Here is a 12,465-nt window from a genome sequence, read left to right on the forward strand (position 1 = left end):
ACAGTGGGTTTGGGTACCACACGCTCCTGCTCCTGGTAACAGGAGCTTCTGGAACGGAGAGCAGAGTGCAAGCAGACACAACTTTCTGTGTCATTTGAAGATGAAATGGCTGGATCACTCTAATGGCTAGTTTCTGAAAAGCCCCGCGAATTTGCTGAGATTGACTGAACAAGAGCACTGTGGAGCTAATTGTTGGAACAGCATGTGGGAGCCCGGTGGTTCCAGTAGTCGCTCTGTTTGATACAGTAAATGGAAGCCTTTGGCACAGAAAGCACCTGAAAGGCTGATTTCCCCTGCTAAAACACTTGAAGGGAGCCTTGCAACAATGAGCTGATCAATTCTTCCAGGATCAGAAATGCATTTTAATCTCTTTCCCAGAACTTCGCTTTGCAGCCTCTATTCCAGCTAACATGGCAGCTACATCCCCCACCAAACCGGCACTGGTAGTTCAAAGCGCCAGCTCAAAAAAGGCAGGACAAACCTGCTCAGGCATTTTAACCTACCGCTGTTTTTGCAACCAATGCTACGGCATAAATCTCATGGAAGATTTATGGGATCATCTGGATGTAGAGGAGCCAGAGGAGCGTGAAAATGCAACCATCCCCAGCCAGATGATGGCAGAGTCGCTTGTTGTATGTGCACGGCAGTGAGTCCCGGATAAATCACCAGTCGGGCCCTGCAAACAAACCATCTGGCCAACGCAGCTTCCTCTTGGCGCACCAATCCCCTCCTGCTAGCAAGCCATCTGAGAGGACATTAGGGGCAGCGGGGGATGAAGCCTTACGGTTCAGGTCAGGCTGCAAGCACAAGGCATGGCAGCCGCCCCCTCTGCAAGGTCAGCCTGCCTGTGCCTGGGTCCTGCACGTTTCACCCCCTCTCCCAAGAAAAGCACCTTCCCTCATCGGTCTCAGCAGCCCATCTGGAGGTTTTCCAGCAAAACATGTTGGGCAGGATGTACACAAGCAATTACTGAGATTTCAGATTCCCTCCGCATTTCCCTCTCACTGGATATCGTTGAGTTACAGCTTCTGCTCCTATGGAGGACCGACACTGAACTGCCTTCACTTACGTCCCACCAAAGGTCACCGCACTCTTCTTCATTGCAGAGTTTGTTTCACAGTGTGTTTTAGCAGCAGTGCCGCAGCCCACCGGCAGCCACCTCTTGTCTGCCAAATCCCATAGGTGGCATCTCTGCTCTGGACCCTGCCTGCTGCCTGTACAGCCCCAAATGCGACCCCTGACCGTGCTGTGTCAGGGCTGGGGAGACGTCCCAGCTGGGCCAGACCCTGCTGTCCTTCTGGGGCATGTGAGCTGGAGGCTGCATCAGCCCTTGCCTTTCCCGGGGAGCGGATCAGCTTAGATCCCCTCACGACTGCAGGGTGCTCTGGTAGCAGGGGGATGGCAGCTGCATGAATATGCAGATTGAAATTGGATAGTTATTATATTTTTAATTTTTTTTTTTTTTTTTGGCAAATCATGCAAATTCACCTCAAAAGGCTGCCACTGTAATTTCAGTGACAGGCCTCTCCTCAATGACTGACTTTCATTTATGAAGGGAAATCAATCCTCCGTAAAACTAATATTTATATTAACTAGATCACTGCGTCTGCTGGAAAATCCCCTCAATTTTGATTATGTGTTAATTAGCCTGCCAAGTCCTTGCCATTTCAGTCTCTAAATCAGTCTGTGAAAAGGCATAAAACCCCACACCTGCCCAGAACCAAGCCCTCCGCCTGCTCTCCAGAGCCTTTCTAATGGACAGGCCATTACATCCTCTCTTTTAATTAAGCCTCATGTCCTCAACAGCACGGCGCAATTGTGAGTCCCGCTGCCTCACCCCCGGGAGTGCAGGGAGGGCACTGTGTCCCTGACAAACCAAATGCCAATCGGAGCCTGACATTTATGCTAAGTGAGCTGCTTGCCACCGCGCCGCGTCCACTGCCAGCCTGACAGGCACCCTGCATGCCCATACATGAAAGGGTTTGCGCAGACCCACCCGCGCCCGGCGTTTATGCATGCACAATTAAAGGCATTAACCGAGCCGGCGCTTCCACCACACAGGCTGCACATTGCAGCTTGCTCGCGCACGCGCACGCTTTCTCAAATCGGGCTCAGTGACTCACGGGCTGCTAAGTCACTGCTGCGAAGTGATGGAGTGATGCACACGCTAAGATTTGAGAGACAATGTCTTGGCTTTCCAGAGAGCATTCCAGCCCGGTTTTATAGGCAGCGTGTGTCACTGGTGTTTGGGTCCAAAAAGTGACTAAGGACTCAGACAGGCAAGCAGTGAAGAAACGGGTGAGCCCCAGAGGAATGCTTTCTTCTCCTCTGCCTCCAGCCCAGCCCAAGCGAGTGGGAGCTTTGCTGGCAATGCAGGGACAGACCGTGGCCATGCCCCTTTGATCATGAAAGAAAGTACGGACACAAGGATGGCCACAGTCCAGCCACAGCCTGGCCCTAGCCCACAGCCAGGGCACTTGCACAGCCCAGACGACGCTCAGCAAACCTCCCATGATCTGGGTGCCAGGGCGTCCCAGCTCCACCATGCTGCGGGCAGCCAGAGCACGAATGACTTTTTAGGGTTTGCTGTCCTCACTGTGCAAACGAGGGTCAGGAGAGCCGCGTACAGCTTTGCTGAGAGGCCATCTGTACCACACATGGGGGGAGTGGGGAGAGACAGAGCCAGGTATGTGGTCTCCTTCCCACAGCGTGCAGCTGCTCACTCATTGCGCAGAAGTGCTTGACTTTCACACCACCCCATATGCAAAAATCCCTCCTACTTCAAAGGGGACAGGATTGACCCTAGAGGTCAAAATGTGTCCCCAAGGCACAAGTCCTGAGAGTAAGTCTCATGAGAGTAGTGCAGACCCAGTTCAGTCCAGCCCTGCTCTATTAACACCATGAAAACCTTTCTGCTGGTTTGGACAGAGTAGGATCAAGGCCTTCAGGCAGAAGTTCTCATGGATTGCAGGAAAAATATGAAACTTTCCCTTTTAAAGATCCCATGGGAAAAACACAGGAATGGTTAAAGGGTCATCATCAGCTTAAAAACAGCTCAACATTTGTTTTCCTTAAAAAATAAGCTCTTACAAAACTTCACAGCACTACAAACATTCCTCTGCTGGAAACGCTTTGAAACAAATAAACCTTTCCCTGCAGCGCCTGCAACCCGAATGAGCAGCATTCCTGACCCTCAAAGCCAGCGAGGCCATGGCCCACAACAGAAGCTCTCGGTGGGTTTTTGCAGCCCAGCCCAAGAGCTATGTGGTCAGGAGAGCTGCAAGGTTAAAATCGCTTCCTCTTCTGCATGCATGTACAGCTGCCAACATCTGAACAACACGGGGTTCACAATGCTGCCAGGGCTCTGAACCCGACGCTGTGCTCACCCGAATGAGAAGCAATGTGTGGTGGAGGTGCAGACCCCACAGTGCTCTTCTAGGACCCCAAGGTATTTACTTAATGACTGCAAGAAAAGGAGAGGGGAAAAAAATGGGCAAAACACACCGATTCCAGCTTTTCAGTGCTGGCTTATTAGTGTAGCATCACTGAGAGCAATGCAACTGCACCTACCAGCTAAGGATATGACCCAGGATCTTTACACCCTTCAGGATCAAGACCCCAGTGAAATTCAAAGACAGTGAAGAGTTGAGGTGCCCAACTTACCAACTCAGATTTATCTTCAGGTCTTAAGACCTCTATCTTGACACCAATGGGACATTGCCATTGTGTGCAGCAGGAGGGAGGATGAAACCTCATTGAAACCTGAACTTGTTGCTCCTTGAAGCTTTCTAGGTGCAGCTAAGGGGAATCTTTCTACAGATGGGAAGCATCTGAAAATCCACAGAGTGAAAAATCCTGGCAATCTCTTGTGGGGGCATGGAAAAGGGAGCAACGGTATTTTCTAGGCTTGCAAAGGGCAGGGTAACAGCTGGAACCATGCTGGGTTTCTGCTGAGTTGGGCACTTTGGGTCCACTTTCACCAATGGGGTCCCCAGACATGTAACGTGAGCCTGCAGGAGAGGACGTGGAGCTAATCCATGGTGTGAAGAGCCCAAGGAACACAGGGCTAAAAAAAGAAATGGAGAGCTGCCTGAAAGAGTATCTTGGAAATAAAAATAGTGGAATGAGAGCAGTGGGTGTCTTGTCAGTCTCGAGAAGTTCTCCGCGCCAAAGATGAGGAGGAATTGCATGCAGCGCATAAAATGAAATCAGGAGATATCTGAGGAATTCAGGCCTGTCTCTCAGCAGACTTTTCTAATCAAGTGCTTCACAGAGGATATTTCACCATGGTCATTTCCCTCCCCCTCCCTCTCATGCAGACTGAGCCAGGGCTCCTCCTTTCATTATCTTTTTTGTCCCTTTTAATTTTTGTTTTGCCATTTTCAGGAGAAATAGAAACACATCCCATGTGGCTTTTAAAGGCACAGCACATTTCCTTGCTACTGCGGAGCAGCCACGGCCTCTAGCCCAGACCAGCACCTTTAAATCAGAGTGAATTGGGCTCCAGTGGCTTTGAGTTCCCGTTAGCTTTTGCCCTGCCCCTAAACTAAGCACAGCTGCTTTCCTTCACCCAACTGCTCACCCCAGGGTGGGGAATTCACAAGAAAAGACCACCCCGAACAAGGGCTTTTCATTCCTTGCTCCCTGGAGTCTGAGGATGAATTTTCTAAGCAGAAACAAAGTGCTGGAGGGAGCACGAGGGAAAGGCAGGGGAAGAATGGGGGAGTGTGAACCAAACAATGCTTCGATTCTGTCCCTGCTGAGGGGCCGGCATCGCCTTTTTTTCATGTTTCTCAAGTTGCTTTTAAAAGCTGTGCCGGGAGGAAAAAAGCAAATAGTTGTTTCCTTTTGTGTCATGTCTTCTTAATTTCTAAGAGCAGGACCAAAGCAAGGCGCGGCAGCGACGCCTTTGCATGCCGGCAGTGGCATGGCCGCCGGGAGGGCGCATCCCTACCTGACCCAGCCAGGAGGCTGATCCCATGGCAGCACCAACAACCATCCCTCAGCCTGTGCCTGGTGTCTGCTGCTGACTTCCTCCACTGCCAAGTCACTTCAGCCCCCTGGACCTGCTACCCCCTCCTCTTCCTCTGCCCTTACAGCCTGTGACTTGCCAGGCAGGGCCTGAGCGCCTGCCTGCACCTCGTCGGTGCTTCGGTGCCTGGCTCAGCACAGCACCGTAAGGGAGAGGTCTCCACACTGGCACAAAACCAGATCACTAAACTCAGTATGAAAACGTTCCCCCGGCCGCAGCGATGAGGTTTTGCAATTCATAACTAACTAAGAAAGAGAAGAAAGGGTAGAAGAAGGGTAAAAATCAGAACTGCGTGTTCAGCTGTCTGAGGCAGCACCAGCCTCTCCCAGGCTGTGCACGCGCGCGCGCATGCGTGCGCATATACAAGAGTCTTCTAAGAAACTATGGCCAACTAATTGTAGGGAGACTCGGGGGAGAGGAAATGAAATGAAAAATTGAGTCTGAGTTATAAAAATAAGTAATTTTTATCCGACTTGCAGGAGGCTTATATTAATTAAACATTATTACAGCGAATGAGATGGGGAGGGTTATTAAGTCTGGGGCTGGCTGTAAGTGTTCTCTCCTGTTGCCTGAGGCTCCACTGAGCTCCAGATATTAATCTTCTAAAGCACTCAAATGCTGAAGAGATAAACACTTGAAATATGAAAATGTTTTTCTCCATAGCAGACACTGTGACCCTATGTCACGCCAAAGAATTTGTCAGATGTCCATATAGGCTGCACTTACAGCATTACCATGTCTCTTAGAAAAATGCCGAGCACCTCAGGAGCTGAAGAGAGAAATGATGTGTGCATTTGTGTGGGGGTGATTTGTGTGTGGAGATGTAGCAGATTCTTCTCTTCCCATATGTTTCTGGAATACATATTTTCCTCTTTAGCACTGCCTACCAGGTGTTGGCTGCACGGCTTTCCAACTGGCTGGCAGCACTGCCAATCTGGCCAGCGCCTCTGCCAGGTGGCTAACAGGTTCGCCTGAATGTTTGCATCTCGAGACTCAACCTTACCAGGGGGAGGGTGGGGAGGAGCCCACAGCATGCATGGCTCCCTGGGCGCATGGCATGCAGACACTGGAGTCACCGGGCATCAGGGCAGAGCTGAAGACAGGTAAGATCAGCCAGCTGTCCCTGGGGAAGCCTTGAGTTTCATAAGCAATGACTGATAGTAAAGAGAAGTGATGCTATGGTGACGCAGTCTACCGTTATAAGGAAACTGGCAAATGTTCTTCATACCACCCGTGCCACAAAGTCAATGATGGTATGGAAAGGGTACTAGTCCCAGGGCGAGTTCCAAGATGTGAAGCTGAAGAACTTGATCTATCAACCACAATGCCAGAGGCAGGCTCCCTTCCAACCCATGCCAGCACATCTCAGTGAGGTCCTCCATAAATTAGGATCCGCCATGCTCATTCAAATCTTCTGCTTCCAAAGCACAGAAGAGAAAAAGAGCAAAAGTCAAACAGCAAGAAGCTGGCATATTTCAGCATTCTTAGGGCTTAGCTCATCTTTCACTTGCAGGAGGCTGAAATCCAGCCTATGTAAGCCCAGAGTGCAGAACAGCTGAGGACTATAGGCAATCTGAGCAACATATAGGAGGAAGAAATGCATCTCTAACAAATGAGGAAATGCATTCTGGGGAAAAAGCATTGAGTCCTACAGAGGACATTTGGATCAAGATGTTGAACAAAGCCTGGGCTAACCTTCACAGTCACAGGGGATTCAAAGCCCAGTGTCTGATTCAAGGCTATCTCAAGAGGATAGTTAGTATAATTCAGTGCCAGCGGTCACAGTCCTATAAATAAGTCATGAACCATACAGCAAAGCATCTGAAAGTTTCCACAAAAGAAAACGTTCAGCTCTGCACATCCTTCACAACTCTTGATAGCTATGTAATAATCAGTCATACTGTTCACACGGAGAAAGCCCCATCAGCTCCCTCTTCCCTGCTTTGGTGTGGTATTAACCATCTTACCAGGCACAGTCTCAGGGCTTGGTTCAGAGTTGCCAGTCCAGGTGCTTGTAGGCTGAAAAGACCATGTATAACCCGTTGCCAAGTCGTGTGACCAACCACAGAGGTCTTCAGGGAGATCAAAGTTGCAGTTGAAGTTCGCAGGGAGGTGGAAATCTTATAAAAAGAAATAGAAGCAAAATAAAGTTGGATTAAAAAATGACCTACCCATGAAGGGTTGCTATTAAAAAACAACCTAAAACTAAAATAGCTGGCAAGCCATAAATACTGAAGAAAGCATGAAATCTCACTCATACTGATGCTTTTAACCTATCTCACATTTCGTCAGCTCCAGGGATCAGCCTTAAGTTCTACATCATCAAAATGCTCACACCACATTCTGTGGCTAATCCACCAAACTAAGCAAATATAAAAGCAAGTACCAAATGCTTCCAGACTCTAATCAGCACCTTCTCTTCATCCCCTAGAGCGGTCAAATATTAAATGCCTTCTTAAATGTCAGGGAAATGTGCTTCCTGAGTGCCCTGTGCTCATCAGCTCCTGCTCTGGCTCCAAAACGAGAATCTCAAATGCTCCAGAAACCTAGCTCCTGAGTGACAGATCTAGCCACTTGCACCAGACGGGAGCTGTCTGTCAACGTGGCGAGCTGTCACTCACTGCTTCCTACCTTCTCGTGGAAATGCCACCAGGGGAAACATGGGGCCACCATGAGCTCAAGCTTTTGGATTCTGAGTGAAAGGAGCCAGCCTCTATTTCTAGCTCCACTATGGACTCACCACATGGTCTTTGGGCGAGTCATTTAACTTTTCATCTGTGAAACAGGAGCAGAGCTAATTCCTCTGTGTCAACAGCTTTAAAAGCTCTGGAGAGCCTTCCTGCAGAGACAGGTCTGTGGGCAAGAGGGCACATGCCAGGGGCTGCATGTAGCAGCGAGGCAGCTGCTGGCTCCTTTGGTTGGGGAAGCAGCCATAAGGCATGGAGGCTGCAGAAATGGTCTGAGACCACCCCAAGCACTCAGCGGACACACACGTCAGAGCCCAATTATAGGCCGGGTTTTTCCGTGAGCAAAGAGGAAGTTTTAAATCACAGTGCTCACAAAGTGAGCGATAGCCAGAAGGAGGTGAGTGACTCAGGCGATAGGCATCAGGGGAACTTTTTGCTGCGAGGGGCAGAAGGCTTTCTTTACATGCTCCCACTTAGAAATAAAACAATGCAGATCATGGATCCTTTTATTCCAATCTAATCTCATACCCTGGAGAGCAGCATTGTTTCTGTTTGGCTGTCATAAATCTGATTGTCCAGAGAAACACACTCATTGTTTATGGAGTATGAGAATGAAAATTGTTGCTAAATCTGAGGGAAGCTGACAGGGAGGCTGCTTCCACGCTCCACAGCATACTCCGCTCGCTCTCTTGCCCTGGACTGCACCCAGGAATCGTGTTGTTGCAAAGACTATTACTGGCCTAAATTTCCTCTCGGCAGCTTCCCAAGTGCCTCAATGGTAGCAGGGTTGCACACTGAGGTAGCAGCGTTGCCTTATCACTGAGGCAAAGCAATGAGAATCAGGCCCTTTGAGCTACTTCTGCAACTTGCATTTCCAGAACTGAACTACAGCAGAATCCTGATGGGAGCTGTGAAAAAGCCAATTAATGTTCTTTTTAAAATTTATTTATTTTAAAACCCATTAATTTTTTCTCTGGGACTGGAAGCTGAAGAGACAGAAGTCCTAGGAGCTATCTCAAAGGATAGCTTTTCCTCATGAGATTTCTCATTGAAGTCCTTGTGTAAATGCCCCAGCCCCAGTGCTGAGGTCCAGGCTCTGCTGTTGTGCCCAGAGGCATGCATCTCCTGCACACTGCACTGTACAACTAACCCTGCACAGCTCTGCCATGCCCTCTCCCCTTAATCTGGACATTTCACAAGCTTTAGATGCTGACATCCCCCTTGCAAGGAGCAGAAGAATATGATGTCTGTTTTTACAGGTAGGTATTTGAGGCAGAGAAGATTAGTCCCCCCCAGCACTGGCTCTTAACAAGCACAGCATGTTGTCTAAACTAACATTCAGCCTCTTCTATAGTCAGAAGAGGCAGGCAAGTGCCACAGATACCAAATCAGCCCCTGTACATCTGACAGCCATCTAAGACTGGGGCGACAAACTCCTGCCTGGAGTTAGTGTTCCCCTCTCTCTGCTGCCTGCACAAGGAGCCCAGACTGTCCTCCTAAATTTTAAGCAGCTGACATTAGGGAAGATGATCCTTAACAGATAGGTGTTCAGGACATCAGCCTTCTCTACATGTCGTGATTTACTCCCACAGTTGTGACCTCTGCAAAAGGAGCCCTGCATATGAGGCAGTCTGAATCTCTCCCCTGAATCACCTTCTGAATTTATGACACCCAGCCAAGGGGATCTGGAACGGAGGTGGCTCTGAACAGGGCACTAAGTGAGTTTCTTCAGGTCACATAAGGAGGCTGGGAGAGCAGCTCTTCAAGTCTTATACCCTAGGGACTGAATTAGCTGCTATCTCTTATTCTTGCATCCTTCCTTGATATAACTTATCAGATTTTGGCAGGTTTTGGTTTGTTTTTTTTTTTTTATCTTGGCCTATCGCTAATAATATTACTCTAAGTTTTCCAGGAATCAGCCCCATGTATAGGAGCTAATGGGAAGATAAGAGTATTTGCTTGGCTCTTAACCCGTCATTTATTGAGATAAAGATGTGCTGCTCTGATACATACCCTCCTCTTCTCCACAACTATCACCACACTCGGTTGCCTCTTCATCAGTTGGGTATGGGGTGGTGGTCTCTTCGCTCTTCAAAGTGGGCACTAGAGTCTGTGCAGTGGGCTTTACATCTGAAAAAAATGGAGTAGAGATGCTATTTGCAACAGACAGTACAAAAAGCCCAGGTAGGAGGAAACAAAGCAAAAAATCTTTCTCTCATGTTTTTATAATGGCAGGAAGAGATAGAACAAGAATACCATGAAATTTCCACGTGCTACAAATGTCAGCATGGTTTGAACTTCAGGTGAACTGGCTGTTTCCATATGGGAGTTCCTTTGATTTAGAGTTCCCGTTGGACAAGGCTCTCCTCTAGACATACATGCTACTTTTTCTCTTAATTTTTTAATCTACACTGGTGTTGGCAATCCACTTAGCTGTCATTACTGGATAAGAGAGATCACAGGCAGAACGTCTTTTTCTTTCATAAAGGCATATGACATGTTAAAAACCCACACACACAACATTCCCACCAATTGTGCCAATTTATAAAACAAGTCACTCAAACCCACAAATGACGTAACCGCAAACAGACCCAGAGGATCCCCTAGTGTGCTCTGGCTCACTGCAGAAAGCATCTGGTTTCACACTCCAGGCTCCTGACCACGCTTTCAAAGGGTCTCTGTCCAATTTCCCTCTCTCCAACATGGCCCGTGTGAAACAACCTCCAAGCAGGTGTCAGGGGAAATTTAAGCAAGAAAGGGAAGGATATTAAGATCAACAGTAAACGACATTAGGTTCCAGCAGTCTCTCCTTTTACGGGTGCATTAACTGGAGTACAGCAGGCTTGATTCTTTCCACTTTTAAAAAGAGCCTGCTTTGCTCAGCTATGTGTGATTGTGTTTCTATGTCGGCACCCTTCAGGCTATCATTTAATAAAGCCAGAAGCAGGAGGAAATGGCTAAATACATTGAATATTTTCCATAGGCTCCTTTCTGCCCTTTTATTTTCCTGTTATTAAACATGTTGCACACAAACTCTCAGGGTTTTTTTACTTCTTTTTTTTCCAGTGGCTGTCTTTTGTTCAGGATAAAATACCAAATAACCTCAAAGTCTTTTAATTTTTAAGTTCACATTTGTTAAACCCCATGCAACCAAGAAGCAAGTTGCAAGCAGCCAGGCACAGAAAAATGTCATAAAAAAGAAAAGAAAAAGAAAAAAGCAACAGGTGAAAGCAACATATCAAAAGCTGCAAGTTATTTAGAGCTGGTACATTTTTTTAGGTTGTTGTTCTTGTATATTGAGATTTATAGCTGAAATGTGACAGTGTGGAAGGACCTTGAAAGTCAAGTCCCATACAGGACACAGATGCTGAGCAGATGTAAATCAAAAGTGTTGCATTGCCCTGGACAAGCCGCAGAAATATATCTTGAAAAGTCAGTTACCATGGCAGAGCCGCAACACGATGGTTACAAGAGATAATGAAAATAGCAGGGAGGACAACGTGATGTGTGAAATGGAAAGTGAAAAAGAGAGGTCTTGCTTGCTCGCTTTCTCTCTCCCTGGCCCAGCAAGTGTCTGTGCAACTGGTGGTAACTGCTGATCAAAATGCAAAGTCACTGAGCAATTGAAACCAGATGTTTGGAACTTCAAAGGAGAGAAAACCAGCTGCAAGTGAACATTCATCAATCTCCACTCTTCAGAGGCAAAATTTTGGCAGGTCTTTGAAAGAAGCCAGTTGCTGACTGCCTGCTTCCCAATTTTTGAGTTACTAGCCAACTAGTTTGTGAGCCCAGTTGCTGTTAAGTTACCTGTTTGACTCAGTAATTAAGATGCTCATTGCTGATAAGAAATAGAAACAGCTGTGCAGGGTACACATGGGCTTAAGCCCTCACTTGAAAATACTTTCGATCAGCTTGTTTTAATCCATCTTTTAATCTTGTTCCCAAGCAAGTGCAATTGCCTGGCTTTTCACAGCCAGTTCTGTAACGTGCCTGGGTCCTCCCAGCAAAGGAGGGCTGTATCTTGGCATTGTCAAGGACTGCTGCATGTAGTCAGCCTGGATTTAGCATGCAGATAATGCCATGGGCTATCTCTGCTCCCCAGGTTGCATCAGGGATATAAATGCTTTTTATAACATGGTGAATCCACAGGATTACAAGCCCTGCTCTGATTACAAAGCTGAATGCCTGTAGATCAATAAAGCTACGAATATTTATGACTTGGCAGTTGAGTTTTAAACATTACAATGTGCAAATGATTAGACGGCCACACTGGGAAATGACCATAAAGCACCCTGCCTGGAAAAAACATGGGCTGTTGCTGCTGATATTGAAACTGAGTGTGGACACGGCTGTAAAAGAAACTTTGGACCAAAAATAGCACAAGAAGTTGAGGATGCCAAACTCCTCCTATTCTTTAATTTGGAGGAGTGCAATGGAGGGGCTGACATGTACATGGTTGGAGGTCTTGTGCGACTGCCTCCCTTTGCGGCAGTGAAGCAGTGCTGTGATGCACCAGCCAGCAATGGTCTGCAGAAATCTGGCAGCTGGAGACTCCCAGGAGCTGCAGGAAGCAGCGATGTGGGAGCTGCCCGACCACTTCTGCACGGAGCCTCAGCTCCCACTGCTTGCATAAAAGCCACGGCGTGTGCTTCTCCTACAACATCCCAAAGATGTTGTAAGATTTAAATTAAGATCTAATCTTGATTTAAAGTTTAGATCATTTACAATGGGTTCCCAGTCCAGGGG

The 12,465-nt window shown here is 47.7% G+C and overlaps 1 protein-coding gene across 6 annotated transcripts in view; it reads right to left on the minus strand.

Annotated features, from left to right (window-relative positions):
- The window catches only part of NRP2 (neuropilin 2), an 89,914-nt gene that overhangs the window by 27,754 nt on the left and 49,695 nt on the right, over positions 1 to 12,465 (minus strand). For all 6 annotated transcript variants that reach the window (XM_076342433.1, XM_076342431.1, XM_076342432.1 and 3 more), the window contains exons 11-12: positions 9,733 to 9,849; positions 7,000 to 7,152 (exon numbers count right to left, since the gene is read on the minus strand). In XM_076342433.1, the coding sequence (XP_076198548.1) occupies positions 7,000 to 7,152; positions 9,733 to 9,849 (270 nt within the window). The remainder of the gene's footprint in view (positions 1 to 6,999; positions 7,153 to 9,732; positions 9,850 to 12,465) is intronic.

This window comes from Aptenodytes patagonicus, chromosome 6, assembly GCF_965638725.1.
Source record: "Aptenodytes patagonicus chromosome 6, bAptPat1.pri.cur, whole genome shotgun sequence".
Taxonomy (NCBI): Eukaryota; Metazoa; Chordata; class Aves; order Sphenisciformes; family Spheniscidae; genus Aptenodytes; species Aptenodytes patagonicus.